The sequence below is a fragment of the Setaria viridis genome, chromosome 3 (genome assembly GCF_005286985.2).
Source record: "Setaria viridis chromosome 3, Setaria_viridis_v4.0, whole genome shotgun sequence".
Classification (NCBI taxonomy): domain Eukaryota; kingdom Viridiplantae; phylum Streptophyta; class Magnoliopsida; order Poales; family Poaceae; genus Setaria; species Setaria viridis.
Genome location: NC_048265.2, coordinates 44,486,738 through 44,512,012, shown reverse-complemented (window position 1 = coordinate 44,512,012; position 25,275 = coordinate 44,486,738). Strand labels below are relative to the sequence as shown.

At 43.7% G+C, this 25,275-nt stretch overlaps 1 protein-coding gene and 2 non-coding genes across 3 annotated transcripts; 1 reads left to right on the top strand and 2 right to left on the bottom strand.

The window, feature by feature from the left end:
* Positions 1-6,194: 6,194 nt before the first annotated feature.
* On the bottom strand, positions 6,195-9,278 carry LOC117847531 (uncharacterized). The gene is made up of 2 exons (XM_034728744.2): positions 8,651-9,278; positions 6,195-7,419 (listed from the first exon to the last, which is right to left on the bottom strand). The coding sequence occupies exons 1-2, from the start codon at positions 8,944-8,946 to the stop codon at positions 6,477-6,479; spliced, it is 1,239 nt and encodes a 412-aa protein (XP_034584635.1). The 5' UTR covers positions 8,947-9,278; the 3' UTR covers positions 6,195-6,476.
* A 1,207-nt stretch (positions 9,279-10,485) lies between these two features.
* Positions 10,486-10,623, top strand: LOC117851073 (small nucleolar RNA Z247). Its single transcript, XR_004639440.1, has one exon. It is a non-coding gene; the product is annotated as a small nucleolar RNA Z247 (small nucleolar RNA).
* A 13,300-nt stretch (positions 10,624-23,923) lies between these two features.
* On the bottom strand, positions 23,924-24,058 carry LOC117851072 (small nucleolar RNA Z247). The gene has a single exon (XR_004639439.1). It is a non-coding gene; the product is annotated as a small nucleolar RNA Z247 (small nucleolar RNA).
* Positions 24,059-25,275: the final 1,217 nt, after the last annotated feature.

Genomic DNA, 25,275 nt, shown 5'->3' with positions numbered 1-25,275 from the left:
GTATTCATGCCTTTCTATACATATGTTGTATTAAGAGTGGACCACCAATTCCTGAAACATCTCCCAATGAGGCCCTCAGCAAATTTTCTTGCGGATTCCTCTTGACCTTCAGGAAAAGTGAACTTTTCTTTCAATGAAGTCCACAATACATCATTTGTACTGGTAGCCACATTCTTCCAATTACTAGTCGTGATCCAGGTCTGCAATTTATCCTTGACAATAGCTCCACATATGTTCCAAAATCTAGCAGCTATCCCCTCAGGTAATATGGGCTCACCTTTGGAGCCAAGCAATTCTATTACGAGAATACCTTTTTCAGGGATCTAGTTTCAGCTTCTTTTCCCATGTTGCCTTTTTGGATTACTAGTGGAAGCAGTTGTAGCCGAAGGCTGTGGTGCAGAGGCAGCTACCTCGCCTTCATGCAAAGTAGATGTTCTACGACGTCGTGGCGGCGAATGAGCCAGAGATTGGTCATCGTTCTATAGAGAAAACAATAGTTGGAGTTTATCATTTTCATGTGAACAACAAATGCATCACTAGCTAGTATATGAATGTGCATGCAGGTACCTAATGATCCGCGGTTGGATCGTATTCAGGGTCATCTTCATCTAGACGCCTGCGAGTCCTAGGTGGGCTTGGTTCGTACTCAGGTGGAGTAGAATACGATCAACAATCATCATCGAAATCAGAATCCCCCTCGGCGGATTCAACATTGTTCTCATTGTTGTCCATCGCTCTTAATAAGCAAAATTGTATTACTTGCAATTAAAAATTATTCATGAATTTATGCATATCAATGAATATTTGTCAATTCAAACATATTTATCAATTAAACACAACATTTATTATTACATTTTCTTCGGCATTGTTCTCATTTATCAATTAATTTTATTTGCATGAAAAAAAACCAACCGAGGTCCTTCGGCGTGGGCGAGGACCGGCGGCTTGGCGGGCTCAGGGAGGGTTGGCGGTGGCGCAGCGGCATTGGGGAGGCCGGCGGCGGCATGGCGGCCTTAGGTAGGAGCGGCGTGCCAACGGTCGGGGAGGAGGCATGGCTCGGGGAGAAGCGGCGGCGCGGCATCACGTCGCGGCGGGGAGGAGGGAGGCGCGGCGGCATTGGGCGTCGGGTCGGGGAGGAGCCGAGGTTGGCGGAGGGTCGGTGGGTGGAGAGGGGGGCGGCCGGTGGTAGTGCTTCAGGAGGGTGGCGGCGTCGAGGGGCATCGGGGAAGGGGGTGGTCGGGGGAGGACCGGCGGGTGGAGAGGGGGGCAAGGGCAGTGGCGGCGCTACGGGAGGGCGGCGGCGTTGAGGGGAGTCGAGGCAGCGCTCGGGAGGCAAGGCGGCGGCACTCCGGGAGGGGGGCGCTGCGAGCGGTGGCACTCTGGGAGTGCGGCGGGGGCATCGGGGAGGGGACTGCGGCGGTGCTCCGGGAGGCGAGGCAGTGCTCGGGTGACTGACAGCGGCGTTGAGAAGGGCGGCGGTTTTGGCGTGAAATTTTGGCAGCCTGACGGCAAGTTTCGCGCTAGGACTTGGAAAATTTTGAGCCTGGTTGGGGGTTATATGGTCACGCTCTACGCTAGCGGGCGCCCGCCAGTGCTGAGACTCTGTGCTATTTAGATACTTGATACAATAGTTTCAAGAAATTTTCAACCAATTTAAATAGTTGATAAATAATTTTAAAATTGTTTGAAACTTTTACACATGAACATAAATATTATTTTGTGAATGTAAAAAATATAATTTCATACATAACACAAATGAGAATGACTAGTTAGTTCACTTGTCAATATAGGTTGAAACACCTTATGAGTTATAGGGTGATTATGACTTGGATATCCATTTGGGAAAGACGTACTGTTACACTATCTAAAAATTGTGTTAATATTTTTTATCCATGTTGGTTCACTGCTAAAGTGGTTACATGCCAAATATCATGATTGTTCGACAGTTTAAGCCTAGCCAACTCGACACAATCAATCTCTTTCTGCGAAATCACGTTGAAGAAGTAACACATCCATATGATAACCATCTTTACGAATACTGGTTTGATAGCCCGGATCGCAATAGCGAGAAAAACTATGATCATCATACGACAATCATGAGAGTTATAGCCGGCAAGCATTATGTCCTTCAATGAGACTAGTGACCGGATGTTTGATGAGAATCCGGTCGGCACTTTCAACTCGCGCAAGCACTTGCACATAGCCAATCTCTCATCTGGTATTAAATTGTAGCTAGCCGGGGGAAGGTAATGCTTACCATTAGGTAGTTCTTGCAAGTGGAGCTCTGGCCTGATTTGAAGGTCAACCAGATCCTTACGTGATTTTAGTTCGTCCTTTGCCTTGCCTGATAAGCCCAAGAATCCGATGGTTCTATCGAACACATTCTTCTAAAGATGCATCCCATCAATGGCATGGCGCACCGCCAGCTCTCACCAGTATGGCAAATACTTAAAGAAGATAGACATCTTCTTAAATGGCACGTCTGCGACGTCTATAGTTTCAGCCTGCTTCCTTCCCCTTTTTGAATTATCAGCACCACCTAATGACTTCTTACCGAGTTTGAACTTGACCTTCTCGCACATTTCAAATACTATTTTACCAGTAGCCGGTTTTGGAGCAAAGTCATTCTCATTGGTACCATCGAAAAAGTCATTCATCCTGCGGTATTTGTGCGTCTTCAATAAAAAGCGCCTATGCCGCGTGAACACTGTCTTCATAGATCCCTTAAGGTACACATATAATGTTCCATTCAGGAAAACTACACATGCTGTCTTACCTTTTACCTGACTTGTCAGGACAAATAGGGTGGGGTAATCTTTGATGGTAACAAAGATAATGGCCCTTAGTGCGAAGTGCTCATGTCTGTACTCATCCCATATCCAAACCCCATGTTTCCAAAGCTTCTACATATCTTCCATTAATAGCTCAAGGAAAACATCTATGCCGATGCCAGGCTGCTTCGGACCTTGTATGAGAATGGTTAGCAAAAGGAACTTTCTCTCGGGGAAGGTTGTATATGGTCATCAGTACTGGCCATGTGTTGTGCGTGCTGCTTCTTTCACCAAACGGATTCATGCTGTCTGTACTCAATGCAAACTGTACATTCCTTTTTTCATCTGAAAACTTTGGATGATTGGCATCGAAGGTCTTCCATTAGCGAACATTGGAAGGATGTCGAAGCTTTCCATCATCCTTTATTGGGCGATCAGCATGCCAAGTCATCATTTCAGCGGTCTTTGGGTTTGAGAACAAACGCTTCAAACGGTCCACCACCGGCAAATACCACATCACCAAAGCAGGGATTCTACGCTGAGTCATCGTGTCAGTACCTATACAGGACTCGTCTTCCACTTGAGCACCAACACTTTTCTTTGCAACCTTTTTCCTCTTATTCCCAATGGAGGAACCAACACGATCCAAATCAGCATTACTTTTGTAATGGCTAGCATCTCAATTTGGACACTTTTCCAATACCGCGTACTCACCACGATACAATATGCCGTGGTTCCTACACGCGTGTATTCTTTGCACACTCATCTTCAATGGATTGATAATCTTCTTTGCCTCATATGTGTTTTTGGCACAAAGTAAGGCTTCGGGAGCAAATTGCCTAGCAGAGTAAGGAGATCATTGAAACTATTGTCTGATCAGCCGAATTTAGCCTTCAGGATTAGAAGATGAAGGACGAAACGCAACACTGTCCACTCGTTCCCACATCCCACATGCATACGGTCCTTTGCTGCCTTCTTGAGTGTCTCGAAATTCTCTAACCCTTTAGTACTTCCTAGCAGCACTTCTGGTTCAATGTGGCGCAACATGTCCTCCATATCAATATCACGTTCCTCATCCACCATTGGTTCCACACACACATCTGTTTGATCACCATTTTGATCTCCACGGTCATAATCATCATCCATCATAACATGATTATTGTCGTTTGCATCATCACCACCCACTTCATCACAACCAGTCCATGTCTATATTGTTGGAAGTACCTCCTGCCTCACCATGGTGGGACCAAATTGTGTATCCATCTACAAAATCTTGCTTTATCAAATGCCTCTTGATGACATTAGTATCCTCTCATACAATATTGTTGCTACAATCAAAACACAGACAACGTATTCGTTTTGTCTTGCAAATGCGAGCATGCTTCTTCGCAACCTCCACAAACTTTGATACGTCTGACATGAAAGTATGTGAATGTCTCTGTATGCCATACATCCATGCTCTATGTGAATGTCTACGTATGTCATACATCCATACTCTATGATCCATCTTTAACAACCTATGACAAGAATTCTATGTTATATTAACTAATTTAATGAGCTATTCTATAAACTAAATTAAATTATGGATGTAGTAACTAATAAGTAGGAAGAAATTTAATAAAAAATAATTCTATATTACCCTAAATGAAACTCAATTAAACCTTGGATGTAATAATTAATAAGTAGGAAAAACATAATCAAACTCAATTCTATATTACATTAAATGACAAACATAGCATTGTAATGGTTATAATATGATCATAGAATTTTATTTACAAAAATAATCCATTTCTAGTTATTTTCTCTCTCTTCCCTCCTCTCTCTCCTAGTTCTAGATCTAGATCTAGATGACAAGCTAATGAAGCTAGAAATAATGGATAGAAGTTGAAAAAGAAGATTGGAATAGCACAAACTCACCTTATATAGCCACCTCCTCCAAAGAAATCAAGAGCAAAACCTTCCCCCTTAGATTTAGTGTTTTTGGAGCTTTTCCCGAGCTCCTCTCGGGCAAGCTCCAAATGGAAGGTTGCCTGGGGAAGAAGATGCCCGCGGCCATAAATGGGCGAGGTCTGTGCTAGCGGGCGACATAAGTCAACCGCCAGCACAGATGGGGTGCATCTGTGCTGGTGGGTGCTCTCCCGCCGATCACGCCCTCCAGCACGCTAATTTGCTTGTGCCAGCACAAATCAAATTTGGCGTAGTGATTCACACATGTATAACATGGCATTACAGTGAATTTTTTAACAGTGAATTTTTTAACATGGCTTGGTTGATTTTAGTATTTTGAAAGTTGTAACAATCTCAATTGAGGCAACTCGCAACAACTCTGATCTTGCATGATTATCGATAGTGCATGCATATCCCTAATGTTCATTTGGAAATGCTATTCTCATTTACCAGCTGTAAGCTCATCATTCTTGTGAGCCGTTTGCATTGCCTATTAGCATGCTTCCGTGTTTTGGTGCTCCCAGCACCATCAAGTTTTGGTGCTCCAAGCAGTTAGTAATTTACGACTGCTGCCGACAGTGATATGAGCCGTCAGTTATTTGGGTTCTCTGATAGTGATCCCATTTCATTTCATGTCCTGACGCGCTAGCTAGATGACGGTTAGTTGAGACGAGGAGAGAAACACTACACCACAGCACGAATAGAGTTTGTTCTGTGGTTTAGTGTGTGTGTGAGAGAGGTGTTTCACTACTATATAAAAAGTTTCCAGGGCGGGTACAATAGCATTTGCGGTGGTGAATGTGTTACCCGCTCCTACTTTTCGCAACTACATATAACTGTTTGCAGTAGCGGATGTCCGCTCCTGTAAAGTTATTTCCAGAGGCGCACCTACAAATTTTTTTTAGTGTTTCTATTAATTTGTCATGGCAAAGCGACACATACACATCCACTTTCCTTCTGTGTCTCCCCTCTCCATTCTTCTGTGCTCTAATTGCACCTCTCTGCTAACGACCCCTGCTGTGCCTCTGATTGCGTCTTTAACTGATTGCGTCTGCAACCAACATACGCTTGACCCAGTACCGATAGTGACTGTTCCTCCAACACCATGCATGGAAGCACATGCACGATCGACGGATGCATCAGCAGGGTCGTGAACAATCATGTTCTGTCTCAGGCACAGTACTGCACCTTTCCCGTCCGGGCCAGCAGGCCCCAGGATCTATATTCACACAAGCTCATCAATGTGACTTCATGTGCAAGGGAAGCAGTTGGTACATGAAAGGAAAGCAAAGGGGAAGCAAAGGAGCAGACACAAAACCAAAAGGGAGATAGCTTTACCACCAAGGAAAAAAATGGATAAAGGTGAAGCATGCATTATTAATACATGCATTTTAATTATGTGCTGACATTAGAGATATTACTGAGAAATTATGTCTGTTGAGATGAGAGATGATGACTACTACCATGCACATAGTGTAGCTCAAGATTTGATTTTGTTTATTTGCATTGCATGGCATGAAAATGCCTGTATACAGGAGGATGAATAATCCAAGATTTGTAGGACCAAAAGTGAGGTGAAATAGGTTTGGTGAGAAGAGAAAAATCTTTTACATTGGAGGGAACAATAATGTCAAGGATGGGGGGAAATACTAATCTTAACGTATACGTATGTATTTATGTATAGTTGTGTATATATGTATATATGCATATATGTACTACTCCTTTCATTGGCAGCCAGCTGGAGATGGGCCCTCCCAATCATTCGACTTGGAAATCAAGGAAAGGCAAGGATGACACATCTTTCATCAGCTCCTCCAGGTCCCACTCCCCATGCATGACATTCCTGCTCATGTACTGCTGGTGGGCCCCCTCCCAGTAGACAGCAGCCACATTGCTGCTGCCGCTGTTCACTAGGCTCATGGCGTTGATGTTGTTGTCCTTGGTGTTGGTGGTGTTGTTGTCTGTGATGTTGCTCTCATTGTTACTCACTGTTGTTGTAGTCTCAGTAGTGTTGTTGCTGCTGTTGTTTTTAGGGTTGTTGTTACCACCACTTGATGCTATTAGGGCCTGGCCTGCCTGGTCTTGGTCTTGTGCTGACATGGCATCCAGCAGAGGGGCCACACCAAAGAGGCCTTCTCCTCTCATGAAGCACCCTCCTCCTCCCTCCATTGCCATCATCCCATGGTGATGAGGACTGCTCATTCCATAGTAACCGCCATGCAATGAGGCAACTGCTGCTTGCTGCTTGAACGGCGCCGCGTGGCCGTGGAAGAACCCTGCCGGCGACGTGTCGGCCGCCGTGCCGCCGCGGAGCTGGTCGGGGAGGGGGAGGAGGCCGCCGTAGCTCCGGGCCACCGCCGCTGCAATGGCCGACGGCGGCGGCCGGCTCTGCATCGGCGAGGTCGATGAGGAAGTGGAGGAGGACGAGTCCACCATCCACAAGCCCGTCGTCATCATCGCGTGGTGGTGGCCGCCGTCCTGATGATGATGGTCCAGGCTGGCGAGGTCCGGGCAGCTGGTGGCGCCGCTGATGTCGATGCCGGCGACCTTGCTGCTAGGCTCCGTCGGCGACGCACAGTCGGTGGCCGCCGGCGACGAGGCCGAGGAGCTGTTCTTGAGCCGCTTCTTGATGGTGGAGTTCCAGAAGTTCTTGATCTCGTTGTCGGTGCGCCCCGGCAGCCGGGCAGCGATCTGAGACCACCTGGAATGTCGTAACGTAGGGTTGATTTCACAGTAAGCAAACGGTCGAGAAGTTTCTGTCAGAGAAAAAGTCATGCGTCCATTTACACATATTTGTACGTGTCAACTTCACGCAGCTAGCTAATTCTGATATGCGTGATGCATGGCTAGCTTAAAAGAAAAATATCTAGTGGTTAAAGAAAATAAATGATGTCTCAATCTCCTTTAAGACGGAGATTAGTGTGGCTCCGACAGAAAATTGCATGTTCAGTACAAGAACAGGTAACAATATCCCTTTCAGTGTCCTTTTTGAGAAACTTTTAGCTTCTACTACGTTAGATATATCATTTTTTGTCAATATGTTCATTTCATGCAAAATGACATCAAAGGGGAAAAATCTAGTGTGGAGACATGCAAATGTGGAATATTATGTCCTCGCAAAAAGAAAAGGAATATTGTAAAATGACATGTACTACTGCATTAATTATTACACGATGTTAGCTATATATGTCGCCTATGTATGAATAGGTTTTATGTAAACATTCATGCTAATGCTGTAAAATGTTGGATCTACCTAGGTACAACATATATGAGATAGCTAGAACAAAAACCAGTTGATGATATTTGTGCTTAACACAATTTTGTACCTAAAAAAAGGATACATCCATGATAACTCACTCATTGTTAGGTTGATAGTTAGGGGCCAAGGACCGTGTATTGGCGAGACATTAGTGACATACGACATTAATAAAGATATTCGGTCTCACACGATTGAAATTATCTAAAAAGGTAAATATATGCATGCAAGCTTGGAAATGAGGGATATACACAAAACATGAAACTGCAAACATATGTGAACAAAATCACCTAGAATTTCAAATATCTCTTGGAATACGAAACGCTAAACATATGCGCAATGCACCTACATAAGTAAGCATAAACTTGAAGTGTAAATAAATCAGAAACTAAAAGAGAAACTCCACACATATCAAAAACTCATAGCGCATTACTTTGTTCAGCAGCACATATCTATGATCCTCTTTCTATGAGTACATCGTCTTTCATTATTCAAAATAGCAAAGTGTTCTCTAGATCAACTAACAAAATTATTATTTTTATAAACAAAAAGATTGCAAAAGAGAAAAAAGTGCACCCCGAATGAACGGCATAATCAAATCAGCACCCATGGTCAGTTGACTTGGAGCCTTGACGTGCACACCAACAAACACACGAGCAATCACACCATACCGCACCTGTTGCCGAGGATGGCGTGGAGGCTGACGATGAGGTCCTCCTCCTGCGGCGAGAAGGCGCCGCGCTTGAGGTCCGGCCGGAGGTAGTTGATCCACCGGAGGCGGCAGCTCTTGCCGCAGCGTTGCAGGCCGGCGTTCCGGGCCACGTCGCTCCACGACCCCTGCCCGCTCCGCAGCATGTACGCCACCAGCTTCTCGTCCTCCTCCGGCGACCACAGCCCCTTCCGCAGCTTCGCCGCCGCTGCCGCACCGCCATTGCAGCCGCCGCTCGCCGCTGGGCCCTCCGGCTTCCTCATTGCCGTCCTATTGACCCAGCTGGTTCTGATCTTGGCTTGATCTCGCACGTGCGGCGTGCCGCCGGTGCACGTAGCTGCGGCGGTGAGCTAGTAGTGTAGTGCTAGGGAATGTGCATGAGGTCGATCGGTAGATGATGATCTCCAAGCAGTGTGTAGGTGTGGAAGATAAGGAGGAAATGGACCTGAGTGTGTGTTGTATATATATATGATGGTGTGTGTGAGAGAGTGTGTGTGTGTATGGAGTAGTGAGGATGGGGAATGGAAGAAGGAAGAGAGGAGTGGAGGAGAGGGAGGAAAGAGATGACATATGATGGTGATGGTGATGGGGTGTGTGTGCTTTGCTTAGAAACTGGACAATGGGAAGCTGCAGGGGGACTTGGGGAGATCGACAAACAGCAAATTTGCTAGGCTCACACGGTGCCCTTCTAGGAGTTTGGCCGACCCCGAAAGACGTCCAAGTTTTGCCAAGGTGTTATTCGCTTCGTTTCGATCCGTGCGGATTTGGGTTTACAGGTATGCCTTGCGAGCAGATTAATTAGTTCGGTAAAAAAATTGAGAAATTAAACAAACTCCACTTTTAGCATGTAAAGAGAAATTCATTTGCGACCATAAATCACAACTTATTTGGGAACTAGCTGTTAAAATATATGGTTGTAATTGAGTCTGTTTCGGTTTGTCATCTAGGGTGCGGCTCAAGGTTGCTTAGAGCCTAAGTTTGCTTAGAGATGGATTGAGTCCGGATGTAATTCAAGAATACGAGTCCTAGATAATCACAACCGTATTGATGTAAATCTCTTTGGTGTTTTCACCACATATAAACGTATAATCGTGGCGAGTCAAGATAGGCAACCACGTTTCCTCCTTTTCTTTCATGGTAATCAGAGCATCCTCTTCCTAAACATCCCAACACCCCAACCTCCTGCGCCACCAGAAGCCCCTGCGCCAGAATCAATTCCTGCACCAGAAACAGAAACTTTTGTGCATCACCAGAAGCTCCTGCACCAGCTCAATTTTCTGCGACAAAAACAGAAATTCCTACGCCAGCAACTTTCTTCCATGGCGTCGACATCAACTTCTACCATGCCGGTGCTAGGAGTAGTCTCGGAGAAATTAACCCGAGACAATTACCTTTTATGGAAGGCTCAATTCCTTCCTACTATACGAGGAGCTCAACTCATGGGAATTCTAGATGGATCTACGTTGGCACCGTCCAAGACCTTGGAGGTGGTAAAGGAAGACGGCAAGAAGGAGATCGTCCACAATGTTGAGTACGACTCCTGGATTGCGAGGGATCAGCAAGTGTTGAGCGTGTTGAGCTACCTGCTAAATTCTCTCACCAAGGATGCTTTGGCGCCAGTAGCAACGGTAACTACAGCAGTGGAAGCTTGGGAGGCACTGGAAAGAATGTTTTCGGCGCACTCCAAGGCGCGGATAGCAAATCTATGCGTCTTACTCTCCACAACAAAGGGTAACATGTCCACTTCAGCTTATTTTACCAAGATGTGTTCTTTCAAAGATGAGTTAGCCACGGTTGGAAAAGTTATAGATAATGATGAGATGGTTCACTTCATCATAAACGGTCTTGATTTTGATTACAATCCCTTTGCATCTTTGATGCTTGGCGTGTTGGTTTTCTCTCTTTGAGTGAGTTGTATTCCTAGCTACTTACATATGATCAGCGCATGGAGATGTACCAACATGATTGGTAGAGGACGCGGCTATGGTGGCCGTGGACGTGGTGGCCGTGGACGTGGCCGTGGTGGAGCTGGCCGCGGTCAAGGTGGTGGCCAACAGTATCAAGGCAGTCAACAGTACCGCGAGGCTGGTTCTACATCTAGCAATCGCAATGCATCTAAGCAAGGCTCACGCAACAGCAAAATAATCTATCAGATTTGCAAGAAAGTTGGACATGAAGCGGATCGTTGTTGGTATAGATACGACAAAGACGAAGATCATAAAAATCAAAGGATGGTAGGGGCGGCTACAACCAATTATGGTTATGACATAAATTGGTATGTAGATAATGGAGCTTCTGATCATGTCACTAGTGCACTTGAGAAGATGACAATTCATGATAAGTACACTAGACGAGATCAAGTACATGCAGCTAATGGAACAGGTATGAAAATTAGTAACATTGGTCATACAACTTTACATACCCCTAGCAAAAACATTGTTCTTAAAAGTATTCTTTGTGTTCTTAGAGCTAGCAAAAATCTAGTTTCAGTTCATAAATTAGCTCGAGACAATGATGCCTTGTTAGAATTTCATCCAAATTTCTTTTGTATAAAGGATCAGGAAATGAAGAGAGTCATCCATTAAGGTAGATCTCAAGGTGGTCTCTATTCTGTGGGGTCGCATCTATCCCAAGAGATGTCCAGAAAACAAACTTTTGCAGTCAATAAGCCTTCTACCACTCGATGGCATAGTAGACTTGGTCATCCAGCTTTTCCTATAGTAGAAAGAGTTCTTAGTTCAAATAAACTTCCTTGTGTTAGTGACAATAATTCAGAGTCTATTTGTAATTCATGTCAGATGGCCAAGAGTCATCAGCTTCCATATCCTATATCAAATAGTGCATCTACAGCTCCACTTGATCTTGTTTTTTCGAATGTGTGGGGGCCGTCACCTCTATCCATTGGGCGCCACAGCTGCTATGTTAGCTTTATTGATGATTTTAGCAAATATACTTGGACCTATCTGCTTAAGAAAAAATCTGATGTGTTTCAAGTCTTTCAAGACTTTCAGCAGCTTGTAGAAAGAAAATTTGGCTGCAAGATCAAATCCAATCAGTCTGATTGGGGAGGAGAATATGAGAAATTAAACTCCTTCTTTCAACGAATAGGAATTACTCACTGACTGTCGTGTCCCCATGCATATCAACAAAACAGTGCGGCTGAAAGGAAGCATCGCCATATAGAAAGAGGTAGGCCTCGCTCTCCTCGCCAATGCATCCATGCCTTTGAAATATTGGGATCATGCCTTTCTTACAGCCACTTATCTCATCAATCTCCTTCCTAGCAAAGTCATAAAGTATGATGTCCCAGTTATGCGCCTCTGGCAAGAAACTTCAGATTATTCATCTCTTCGAGTCTTTGGTTGTGCCTGTTGTCCAAATTTGCGACCATATAGTTCTCGCAAGCTTGCTTTCCGCTCTATTCGCTGCGCCTTCCTTGGTTATAGTGCCATGCATAAAGGCTTCAAGTGCCTTGATATTTCCACTAGTCGCATATATATTTCTAGAGATGTCGTCTTTGATGAAGGCGTTTTTCCCTTTGCACACTTCCATCCCAATGCTGGCGCTCAAATCTGCCAAGAAGTTAATCTTCTTCCTCCACATTTGTTAAGCTATGGGGATGTAAGTTATGCACCTAATGTTACTAATGATCCTGGAGAAGATGGTACTATTGTGCAGGACTCAGTTGTAGCAACTAATCTGGAGCAAAATACCGGAGCAAACGGTGTGTGCGATCAAGGTCTCGCTACTGCAGGAGCTCTTGCCATAGAGGATCCAGGCGCCGCACCCTGTACGGCTTCGCTTGCGGAACCAGGTCGCGCCTCAGGCATGCATGGGGGGCCGGACCTGATGCGCTGCACGCGAGCGATCCACGGCTGCCGCGTTCCGGACCTGACGCGCCGCACGCGAGCGATCCGCGGCTACCGCGTGGCTCGCCTAGCTCACAAGCCGTTCAGTTACAACCGCGTGGCTCGCCCAACAGCTCGCCTGCTGCTTCGTCGTTGGTGCGTGATGCACCTGTTGCGCCTGCTGGATTTTCTGCTCCGTCGGATGGATCAAATGCACCAGTTTCAGCTACACCACTAGTTCAGCAACGTACGCATCTCCAGCACAGTATTGTCAAGCCTAAGGAGTTTACGGATGGTACCATTCGGTATGGGAATTTTTGTGCTACTGGTGAACCGGAGAATTTACAAGAAGCTCTTGGTGATTTGCGATGGAAACAGGCTATGCAAGAAGAGTATACGGTGTTGCTCATAAATAATACTTGGCATTTGGTTAAGCCCAAGGATGGCTGCAACTTGATTGATTGCAAATGGGTGTTTAAAGTCAAGAAGAAAGCTGATGGGACCATTGATCGGTCAAGGCGCGACTGGTAGCTAAAGGGTTTCGACAGAGATATGGAATTGATTATGAGGATACATTTAGTCCGGTTGTCAAGATTGCTACTGTGAGGCTTGTTTTGTCTTTAGCTATCTCTGGAGGTTGGTGCTTACGACAGTTGGATATTTAGAATGCGTTTTTGCATGGTGTTCTGGAAGAGGAGGTTTATATGAAACAGCCTCCAGGTTTTGAGAAGGAAGATGCTTCACACCTAGTGTGCATACTTGATAAAATAATATATGGCCTTAAGCAAGCTCCACGTGCTTGGTATGCGAGATTGAGTTCCAAGTTAATTGATCTTGGCTTTGTTGCTTCAAAATCAGATACCTCTTTGTTCATCTATCAAAAATCAGTGGTTAGCATCTATATGCTTATATATGTCGATGATATCATTGTTACTAGCTTTTCTAGTGAAGCAATTTTGGCTCTATTGTTGGATCTTCGCAAGGAGTTTGCTCTAAAGGATCTTGGTGACTTAAATTAATTTTGGGTATCGAAGTTCAAAGAAGCAAGGATGGATTGTTACTCTCTCAAGTATGCGCAAGAGATTTTAATGCGTGTTGGCATGGTCACATGCAAAGGGTCGCCGACTCCATTGGTTAGCTCGGAAAAATTGTCAAGCTTTGAAGGTGATCCGCTTGGTCCAGAAGATAGCACTCGTTATAGAAGTATCGTTGGGGCATTGCAATACTTGACTCTCACTCGGCCAGATTTAGCATTTTATGTAAACAAGGTATGTCAGTTTTTGCATGCACCAACATCGGTTCATTGGACTGCAGTTAAAAGAATTCTTCGGTATGTTCAATTTACATTGAATGTTGGGTTACATATCAAGAGGGCAAGTTCTATAACCTTGAGTGCTTTCTCTGATGCTGATTGGGCTGGAAGTGTTGATGACAGAAAATCTACTGGAGGATTTGCAATTTTTCTTGGTCCTAATCTTATATCTTGGAGTGCTAGAAAGCAGGCTACTGTCTCAAGATCTAGTACTAAAGCAGAGTATAAAGCTATGGCCAATGCTACTGCAGAATTGATTTGGTTGGAATCATTACTGCTGGAATTGGGAGTTCGGTTGGCACAGCCTCTTGTTTTTGTGGTGTGAAAATTTAGGAGCTACTTATCTTTCAGCAAATCCAGTTTTCCATGCGCGGACTAAACATATTGAAATTGATTTTCATTTTGTTTGAGAGAGAGTAACCAAGAAACAGTTGCAAATTCGGTTGATATCAACCCATGATCAAATTGCAGATGAGTTTACTAAAGCTTTGCCAGTTGGTAAGCTAGAAGAGTTCAAGAGCAATCTAAATCTCAAGAGGAAGAGAAGTTTAGATTGAGGGAGGATGTTAAAAGATACGATTGTAATTGAGTCTGTTTCGGTTTGTGATATAGGGTGCGGCTCAAGATTGCTTAGAGCCTAAGTTTGCTTTGAGATAGATTGAGTCCGGATGTAATTCAGGAATACGAGTTCTAGATGATCACAATCGTATTGATGTAAATCTCTTTGGTGTTTTCACCACATATAAACGTGTAACCGTGGTGAGCCAAGATAGGCAACCACATTTTCTCCTTTTCTTTCACTAGCTAGGTAGACAGTTTACTTATATTACAGCAATAATGTATGCAGGATATGCGTGTATTCATGAATTTTACTTAATAAGTGTTCATCGCATCAAGGAGTAACAGTTAAATATACAACAATGAATATGCCATTTTGTATGCTATTTGTAGAACTATAATGACTCATGGAGTGTTACACGCGGACACTGCTGTAATACATTCTGTTAAAGTAGAAAGAAAGACTGAAAGGATAAATCTGATGATTCTCTTCATTGATTGAATAAATGGTTTGGTTACATATTTATAAGGGGAAAAGGATATGCTGAAACGGTATCATGTCCCTTGGAAGTTGGCCTCTTCATGAAAGGTCCACGCCCTTTCACGAAAGGTCATGTCCAATTATCTCTAATACTAATTGATCACTAATTAAAATGTTTCACAACACATTCTACTATATGTGGTGTGTCAAATATATTGTGGCAGCCCTCGTGTATGTGGTACGGGTGAACCAAGCATTTTCATGGCTCATGACTCATGAGAGAAAGAGAGAGAGAGGGAGAGAGAACACTCAGGGAGAGGGGAGCTCTAGTCTTCTTGTCTTTGACTCCAGCTCTCGTTGTCTTTTTTTCCCCTTGTCACTTCCCTTGAGCCAGAAGGCTATCATGGCCACCTGAAGGCAGCGAGATCAGTTGAGGGGACAAAGATATGTACATCTATGCCCCTGTGGGGTTGTTTTGCAATGAAGCATACCATGCCTCGCTAAGGCACATAATTGCTTCGACTTCACATAATCTCTCTCTCTCTCTCTCTCTCTCTCTCTCTCTCTCTCTCTCTCTCTCTCTCTCTCTCGCTTCCAAATCGCATCATCACATAAAGCAGGGATGTCGAGGGGCATATCTGAATAGTCGCTATAATATGTGCATGCAATAACAGATCGATCGATGTCGATGGTGCCTGGCCTGGCTGTTGTAGTAAGCTGCAAAACATGCATGCGTGGAAGCCTTTGCATGGAGTGTACGTCTGGCTACCTGGCCCCCCTCTGCTTCCTCTTCCTCTGCAAGGGAGCTGACCCATTCATCTCTCTCTCTCTCTCTCTCTCTCTCATCGCAAAGAGAAAAAGAAACCTAAAAATAGAAACCGAGACAGCAAAAAAAAAAAACAGGGAACAAAAGTTGATCCGTGGATATAGTACTGTACGAGGGTTAGCTTGCAACTTTACACAAGTTGGTCGTGTAGTATATACATCATACATGCTGGTTGTGATCTTCTCAAGATTTTGTCCACTTGTTATGTACGAGTGGGAGCACAGTACGTGCAGCCAAGCGGGTCCTACCAGTCAGTGGGTTATCTGTCACCTGTCAAGCTGGCTAGCAAGCTAGCCTTCTAGGCTACGGCGTGTCGTGATCCCTACTACTATGAGTACTGACAACGCCTGGGCTCCTGGCTATGTAACATGGTAACTACACGTGTTTTTGTGAAGAGGTTTGGTAATTTCGTTATGATGCTACACGCGTACACGGTAACTATATGTTGATTATTGAAAGGAGGCTCTAGTTAGTAGTTATTAGCACAGGGATTTCAAACACGTGGTTCCTCCAAAAGAATATTAGTATTCTTGTTTTTCGCTGAGTCACATGCATGATGGAGTAGGACTACAGCTAGGGAACGAGGACCATAGCCTTTAAAGGCTTTTGTCTTCTGTGTCACGCATCTTTTCTATACTTAATTGTTAAAGAATTTTTCTATGTTTAATTATACACTCTAGTTAAAAAAATGGTTTTGGGTTGTATGCACACTACCAGAATCCAAAATTATTTTGGAGTCCAAAACCGCAAAGTTATATAAAAAAATCGTCAAGGTAATTGTTCTTGGCGGACAACCGCCAAGCAAACTCCGCCAAGAGTAGAGAGACAAGGAAACACGATTTTTTTACTGCCAAGTTGGCCGTTTGGCCGCCAAGGTAACAAGTTTGATTTAACCATCAATATATGTCTCTTCGAGTATTTTATTAATAAACTTTTAAAAATGGAATGGCTAGATATTTTTAAGATTTTATGTCTTACTCCCTGTTAGTCATAAATTAAATGATCAATATGGCCAAGAGACGAGCCAATTGGCTCTTGTTTTCAGGGAAAGTAAGCCTGCACACCTAGGCAAATAATCCGTCCATGTAAACTCCCATCTCTCTCTAGGAATTGAGATGGCAAAAGAAAAAAGCGAGTTCATGGATATAGTACAGTACCAGAGCTATCTTGCAACTTTACGAGTTGGTCGTGTCGTATACACATCAACCATACATGCTGGTTGTGATCTTCTCAAGATTTCGCCCACTTGTTTCGTGTGAGTGGGAATACACATGCAGTGCGTGCAGCAAAATGGGGCCTACCAATCAGTGGGCTAAATGTCACCTGTCAAGCTAACCTTCTAGGCTAAGGCGTGTCGTGATCCCACTGACAACAGTATCTGTCAGTGTAGCTACGCCTTGGATGTGACACTGCCTTTTTGCGTTTTAAGTAGGTTTGGAAGTTTGGTAATTTTGTTATGGCTATACATGTGTACATGGTGGTAATTGTTTAGATCATTGAAAAGGGGCTCGAGCTATCAAAGGGATTTCCAAGCACGTGGTTCCTCCAAAGGAACTAGTATTCTTGTTTTTTGCTGAGTCACATGCACGGATGGGAGATGAACTTTAGCCTTTACAGGTTTTGTTTTCTGTGAGATGCATTTTTTAGATTGCAGTCGACAGGTTTAATTTTAATTGAACTTTATGGAAATGGAATATTTAATTAAACTTTAAAAGATAACTTTAGACATTATAATTTATTGCCTATCTATAGTCGTAAATAAATTCTGGTTGTGCGCAATCTACACATGTATTGGGCTATCAATATCTCTTCAACTATTTTTATTAAACTTTTAAAAATGGTGTGTCTTCAAAGGTAATTTCAAAATATGATAAGTTGCTATATTTTGCACACATTTATACTTGTAAATAATGGTCAAATTAGTGTCTTGGCTCCATTTAGTAGCTTCGTAGGCGAGGTGTCGACTACCTACCAAAATAGGTAGTTTAGGCAACCGGATCGAGTTTAGGCTCGAGGAGGTCATTTCTTTAGCAGCAAGGAGCACAAACATTGCATGTTGAAGTCGTGAAAGGGTCTGGTTAGAGCATCTGAGTAGTACCTAGTAGATTCGGGTTCGAGGGAGAGAATTAAACGGGTCTGGAATAAGAAATTATAAAAAAAATAGGTAGGGGCTTCCCCGCTGACTTCGGTCAAAAAACATTACATGTTGAAGTTCCAATTCGATCGGTTGAAGTTTATATTGATGAGATGAGTTGAGGCTAATGTGTATTGAAGTTCCAATCCAACCGACCAGTATCATTTGTTTGTTTTTTGTTTTTATTTGGGTTGAGTGGAATGATGACGTGGTGCGATGCGATGTTTGACCAGTGTTGTTTTTTAGGTTTTTTCTCTCTTTGGTCGTTGAACTAGTCTGGAATTTTATCTTCTTTTTAATATAATCGGTATCTCTCCTACCTAGTTCGTTTTAAAATATAGTATCTTGATGACACAATCTGAGATTTTATCTTCTTTTTAATATAATTGGCAACTCTCATACCTTGTTCATTTTTTTTAAAAAAATAGTATCTTTTGCAGATGTCCAAAACAACATTTTCGTGAACAGAGAAGATCAAACGTTGACTTATCCACAAACTTGGATCGATGAAGAATGGAAAACAGTTAGTTTCATGCATTGACTTAAGGCTCTTGTTTACTCCAGCTTATAATAGAACCGTCTGATGGTCATTTCTCGCCCACACACAGAACTGGGGAAGGTTCTACGTAAATTTTAGCATAAGTCGGCAGACCGTTTATGGGGTCCGAACCATCCACACTTCACATTTTCGCTCAACACGGATGGTTCTTTCTGAAACAGAAAAATAGCTGGCGGACTATCCGTCCTTTTTGGCTAGACTATCCGCTGAACACATTACTCAAAATTTGCATAGTTAAAATTTGCAAAGTTAAAGAACTGTCCGCCCATACAATGGTGGACTGTCCACAATATGCTGCTCATTAGCCATTTTCAAAATACAGTTTGTGTCGCTCTTTCCACCTTTTCAAACGAGACTAACCCATATACATGCAATGCAATTATTTGAACAAAGTGGCACTATAGAACCGTCAAGCTAATCAATATTGACCCCTCTTGATAGGATGGGTATCTAGCCAATTGATACGGTCAATTTATCATCCTATATGCGCCTCTTGACTGGTAAAATAGAAAAGTCCTACCATATACCTTTGCCTTAAGTTTTTCGCTGTAAATTCATTCAAGCTATTATCGTAGCATCCATTGAAGCAGGGGCGGACCTAGGGCCGGTCACCTGGGCACATGCCCGGGCTCTCAAGAATTCACAAAGGAGACCATATTCTTCAGCCCATTCAAACCATCCCTCTCGTCGTCAAAATCTGGGAAGAGAGAGCACCTCTGCTTGAGCTTTGCCCAGGCTCCATCCGATGCCTGGGTCCGCCACCGCATTGAAGCCCAATTCATCAGACTGAACTATGCTCATATTTTCAATGAAATTATTAGTCAAAAGTGTAATCATTAATTCCCAAACCTCAAATTGGGATCTAGATGCTTCCATACTTTCCTATACTGCTTCATGTTTCAGTATGGAGCAATGGATGGCATGCTAGCATAAGGCCTAGTTTTATAATTACGCCGCATACCAAACAGGCAAACATTAGTGCCGGAGACAAGAAATATGCGGCATGCTCTGCTGCATGTAGCAGCTCAACTCGAGGACGAGGAGCATGTTGCTTTCAAAATAAAGAAAAAGAAAGCCTTCTCCTTTTTGTAGGAAGGAAAAGGGAAACTTTAGGCCCAAGTAGACGCTGGGGCCTTTTTCTTTGGGATGGTTGGATGAGTTTTGCAAACTCCGGCCCAAAACCCCCAGAGACCAGCACAGCCCAACCCGTTTGCCTGTCGCTCACGCTCCCCTATTTTACATCGTTTTCCTTCCTCCGCCGCCACAGCGGCAGCCAACACGGAGCCCCGCCGCCTAGCCGCCCGCCCGTCTCCACCGCGCACACCGCAATGCCGACGGTCAGCGACCGGCTCTTCTCCACCGCCGACGATCAGCGACCGGCTCTTCTCCGCCGCCGCCAGACCTTCCGTTAGCGACGCTTCCCCTGCTCTCCCCCGTACCTCAACTCCCCGCTGATGCAGCGTAGAGTTCGAGGTGCTCTGCTTTGAGTTCGGCATCGAGCTCGACGGCCAACAGCTGTTTGGTTCACGAAGAACTTAGTAACTACTAGTAATAAAAAGTAATCTAATTGATGTTTTGACACGAATAATGAGAGTATTAGATTTTCTCTAGGTAAGAATAAGAGGAAATGTGGTTGCTTTTCTTAAGCTACCACGAGAGCATATTTATATACGAGGCAATAGCCTAGAGATACACATGACGCTGTCATCGTATGCGATTCGGACGTTTTACAAAAGCTAACTCTATCTATCTCTAAGCAACCGAACCGCCTAATGATGACAAGCAGAGTTTGAACCAATTACAGAAGAATGAGACCTAAATATTCTAACATCCTCCCTCAATCTAAACTCCTCTTACACTTAAGATTTAGATTGCTTTTAAACTCTTCAAATTTTCAAAATGGCAATGCTTTGGTAAAACCATCGGCAACCTCATCTTTGGTAGAAATAAACCTGAATTGCAGTTGTTTCTTCATTACTCATTCTCTCACAAAATGAAAATCGATTTATATATGCTTTGCTCTAGCATGGAACACTGGATTTGTAGACAAGTAGGTAGCTCCCAAATTGTCCCCATAGAATAGGTGGTTGTCTCAATTTGATTCCAAGTTAGTCTAGCAAGGACTCCAGCCAAATTACTTCAGCTGTAAGATTTGCCATAGATTTGTATTTCACCTCCATACTTGACCTTGAAACTGTAGCTTACTTCCTAACACTCCAAGATACAAGATTCGGTCCTAAAAATATTGCAAAGTCACCAATAGATCTTCTATCATCAACGCTACCGGCCCAATCTGCATCAGAAAAGTCACTTAACACCATTGAGCTAGAACCAACGTCCATGGTATATCGAACATATCTGAGAATTCTCTTGACAACTGTCCAGTGATCACTAGTTGGCGCATGCAAGAACTAACACACCTTATTCACGGGGAAGGCTAAGTCAGGCCTAGTAAGCTTGAGATACTGCAATGCCCCAACTATACTTCTATACCATGTACCATCTTCAAAACTTAGTAGCTTTCCTTCATGACTTGAAAGTTTTTCTGATGTGGATAACGGTGTAGGAGATACCTTATAATTTGTCATGCCAACTCATGTCTAGATTTCTTGAGCATACTTTCCTTGAGACAGCCACAAGCCTTGACTATCTCGTTTAACTTCTATTCCCAAGAAGTAATGCAAGTCACCAAGATCTTTCAAAGCAAAATCTTTATTCATATCAAGTAGCAAAGCCGTCACAGCTTCACTAGATGAGCTAGTAACAATAATGTCATCCACATATATAAGCATATAAATAACAACTTCTGATTTTTGATAGATAAACAGAGAAGTATTTGATTTTGATGCTCTAGAACCAAGATTAATAAGTTTAGAACTTAATCTTGCATACCAGACCCTTGGAGCTTATTTCAGGCCATATATAGCTTTATCAAGTCTACACACCATGTGCGGACCATGAGCACTCTCAAAGCCTGAAGGCTGCTTCATGTAAACCTCCTCTTCCAGAATGCCATGTAAGAACACATTCTGAACATCCAATTGTCTCAAACACCAATATCTAGAAATAGCAATGGACAAGACTAGCCACACTGTAGCAATCTTGACAACCGAGCTAGCTAAATGTATCTTTATAATCAATACCATAACGTTGTTTGAAACCTTTTGCTACCAGGCATGCTTTATATCTATCAATTGTCCCATCTGTCTTCCTTTTAATCTTGTAAACCCATTTAGGTTGCTTCCTTGCTTTGCTTCAACAAGATGTCAGGTTTGATTTCTCATCAATGTCGTGTATTCCTCATGCATCGCCTTTTTCCACTTGGGATATGCTAGAGCCTCATGCAAATTTTCTGGTTCACTAGTAGCACAAAAATTCAACCATCGAATGGTTCCATCAGTGAATTTCTTAGGCTTGACAATACTATGTTGCGATTGTGTACACCGTTGTGGAGGAGAGGCCTTATCTTGAATTGCATCTGATCCAGCTGGAGTCACGGAAGATCTACCTGTACCCTCAGCTTTGGCTGGCCACGAGGAAGACACGGGGACTGCAGGGTCATGTGGCGCAGCGGGACTCGACGAGCTGGGCGCGGGCGGAGTCCGTGTCGAACTGGAGTGCGCAGGGGCGGGAAAGTCTATTGCTCCCCCCCCCCCGCGTCAAGCCATCGCTGGTCCCAGCAGCTCCCGAGGTCGCAGGAAGATCAGCGCGAGGGTTTGGGCCGGATACGCCTGGCGTCGTCGGATCTTCATCGAATTCAGCACCTGGAACTGCTGGTGGGTCAAGATGAACCGATTCTACACTGTTTTGCACCAAATTTTCTTCATCCATGTCCTACGCATGAATAGATATATCACCAGAGGCATTAGTAGCATTAGACCTATACCGCTTAGATTGAGAAGATAGCTTGGAAGGAGCACAATCTCTTTGCAAAGCTGAGCTCTGGCATTTGGATGAAGCTGGGCGAAAGGAAAGACATCTTCATCAAAGACCACATCCCTAGATATGTAGATACGACCAGTAGATATGTCGAGGCACTTAAACCCCTTGTGCATGAAGCTATACCCTAGAAAGTCACACCATGTGGAGCGGAAGGCTATTTTGTGGGTATTGTATGGTCGTAGATTGGGCTAGCATGCGCAGCCAAAGGTTCTTAGGCACATGTAAACGGGCTTCTCCTGAAGAAGACACTCATGAGGGGTTTTGAACTTGATAACTTTGCTTGGCAGGAGATTTATAAGATAAGTAGCTATTAAGAAAGCATAATCCCAATATTTCAAGAGCATAGATGCATTAACAAGAAGGGCAAGTCCAACTTCAATGATGTGACGATGCTTCCTTTCACCAACACCGTTCTATTTATGAGCATGGAGCTAGGAGACTTGGTGAGCAATACCAATGCATTGGAAAAAAGAATTCAAATTTTCATATTCTTCACCCCAATCTGATTGCATTGCTTTAATTTTTCTACTAAATTTTCTCTCAACAAGTTGTTGGAAGTCCCGAAAGACTTGAAAAACATCAGATTGTATATCCAGGTATATTTACTAAAATCATCGATGAAGCTAACATAATATGTATGCCGTCCTGCTGACATTGGCGCTGGTCCCTGGACATCTAAAAAAATTAACTCAAGAGGAAATTCAGAGGTACTGTGGCTCTTGGCTATTTGATAGGAATTACAGATAGACTGAATTTTTATTGCTATCGTAAGGAAGATTATTCAAACTAAGAATTCTCTCTATAATAGTGAAAGTTGGATGACCAAGCCTACTATGCCATCTAGATATTGACGGCTTACTAACTCCAAAAGCTTGCTCGTTGGGACCTTCAATGAATAACCGTGGCTCTAAGGAATATAGGCCGCCCCGGCATCTACCTTGATGCAGAATTCTCTTCGTTCCCTGATCCTTGATTAAAAAAGAAATTTGGATGAAATTCTAGAAAGGCATCATTGTCTTTGGCAAGTTTGTGAACAGAGACGAGATTTTTGCTAGTGCTAGGAACATGAAGAATGTTTCTAAAATGTAAATTTTTGCTAGGGGTATATAAAGTTGTATGACCAATATTACTAATTCTCATACCTGAGCTGTTTGTAGCATGGATTTGATCTCGTCCATTGTACTTGTCATGGACCGTCATCTTCTCAAGTGCACCAGTGACATGATCAGAAGCTCCACTGTCTACGTACCAATTTGTGTCGTAGCCATAACCAGTGGTAGCTACCCCTGCTGTCTTGTAATTGTGCTTCTACTCTTCATCCTCATCATATCTATACCAACATCTTGATGCTTCATGTCCTACCTTCTTGCAAATCTGACATATGGTCTTGGTGTTACGACCCCCTTGCTTGGATGTGTTACTTGGACCAGAATTGCCACGGATCTGGCCACCACCACCATGGCCACCATCACTTCTGCCTCGACCACGACTATTGCCACGACCATGACCGTGCCCTCTTCCAGCCATATTAGCAGATGACTGGAACTGTCCTCCTTCATGGTACATCTCTAGGAGCATATCATAGGCTAGTAACTGAGAGTATAACTCACTCAAAGAGACAGATCCAACACGACCAAGCATAGATGATACAAACGGTTGTAATCAAAGTCAAAACCATTTAAAATAAAGTGAGCCATCTCATCGTCATCTATCACCTTACCAACCGCAGCCAGCTCATCCTTGAAGGTGCACATCTTGGTGTAGTATTGCGACAAGGTCATGTTGTCCTTCTTGGTTGTAGCAAGCAGCATGCGTAGATTTGAAATCCTTGCCTTGTTGTGCGTCGAGAACATAGCTTCAAGTGCCTCCCATGCTGCCGAGGTAGTCACCGTTGCACCGGTGCTAGCGCCTCCTTTGTAAGAGAGTTCAGCAGATAGCTTAGAACTTGTTGATCTTTTGCAATCCACGAGTCATAATCGAGATTGTGGACAATCTCCTTCGTCTTGTCCGCCTTGGCCACCTCCAAGGTTTTGGGCGGCTCAGGGATAGATCCATCTAGGATTACCATGAGTTGAGTACCTCGAATTGCAGGGTAGTTGTCTTGAGTTAGTTTCTCAGAAACAACCCCTAGCTGAGCCGGCGCAGATGAAGTTGACGCCATGGACAATGTGGTGAAGATTTTGGATGTTTATGAAAGAGGATGCTCTGATTACCATGTAAGAATTAGAGGAAACGTGGTTATCATTAGCCACACCTGGCTGACGAGTGATGAATTACTAGTTAGAAAACACGCATGGAGATCTCATCTTCAGAGGTTTAACGTTCATTGGCATTTGTGCAGGTATGATTAGCTATGTATTGATGGACTAGCAAGATCTCTTCTTATTTTACCTGGGACTGACGTATGTCCGTTGTACAAAGCTTCTTCCGTGTTTACATGGTTGTACCCTTAATTTATTTCTCAGCTCTTGTATGTGCCTGTTGTGCATGCTTTGCGTGTTTAATATGCACATTTCTTTCGACATTCTACAGCATGCATGTTTCAAGTAATAATCTTGAAATAGATGGAAATTTCTGTTCGACTTGAGGTGCACTAGTAGAGAATTGGCTTTCGATGCGCCCCCTTTTGTCCCGGTTTAAAGTTGGCCCAGGATAAAAGGTTTACCAACCGGGACTAAAGCTCTGTCACTGGTGGGGGGCTCACCAACCGGGACCTTTTATCCCGGTTGCAAAGGTTAGTGTGAAAAAAAGATCCTGAGAGGCATTTTATCCCGGTTTGAAACCCCTTTTATCCCTGTTGGTAACACCAACCGGGATAAAAGGGTCGAGAGCCTTTTATCCCGGTTTGAAACACCAACCGGGATAAATGACCCGGTTTGTAATACCAACCGGGATAAAAGGGGGTCATTTATCCCGGTTGATGTTTCAAACC

What these genes read in the sequence shown, in the direction of transcription:
- LOC117847531 (XM_034728744.2), bottom strand. Translation starts at nt 8,946, where the DNA reads ATGAGGAAGCCGGAGGGCCCAGCGGCGAGCGGCGGCTGCAATGGCGGT. An exon ending in CACGCCATCCTCGGCAACAG is followed by an intron (nt 7,420 to 8,650) that starts GTGCGGTATGGT and finishes ACGACATTCCAG; the next exon opens with GTGGTCTCAGATCGCTGCCC.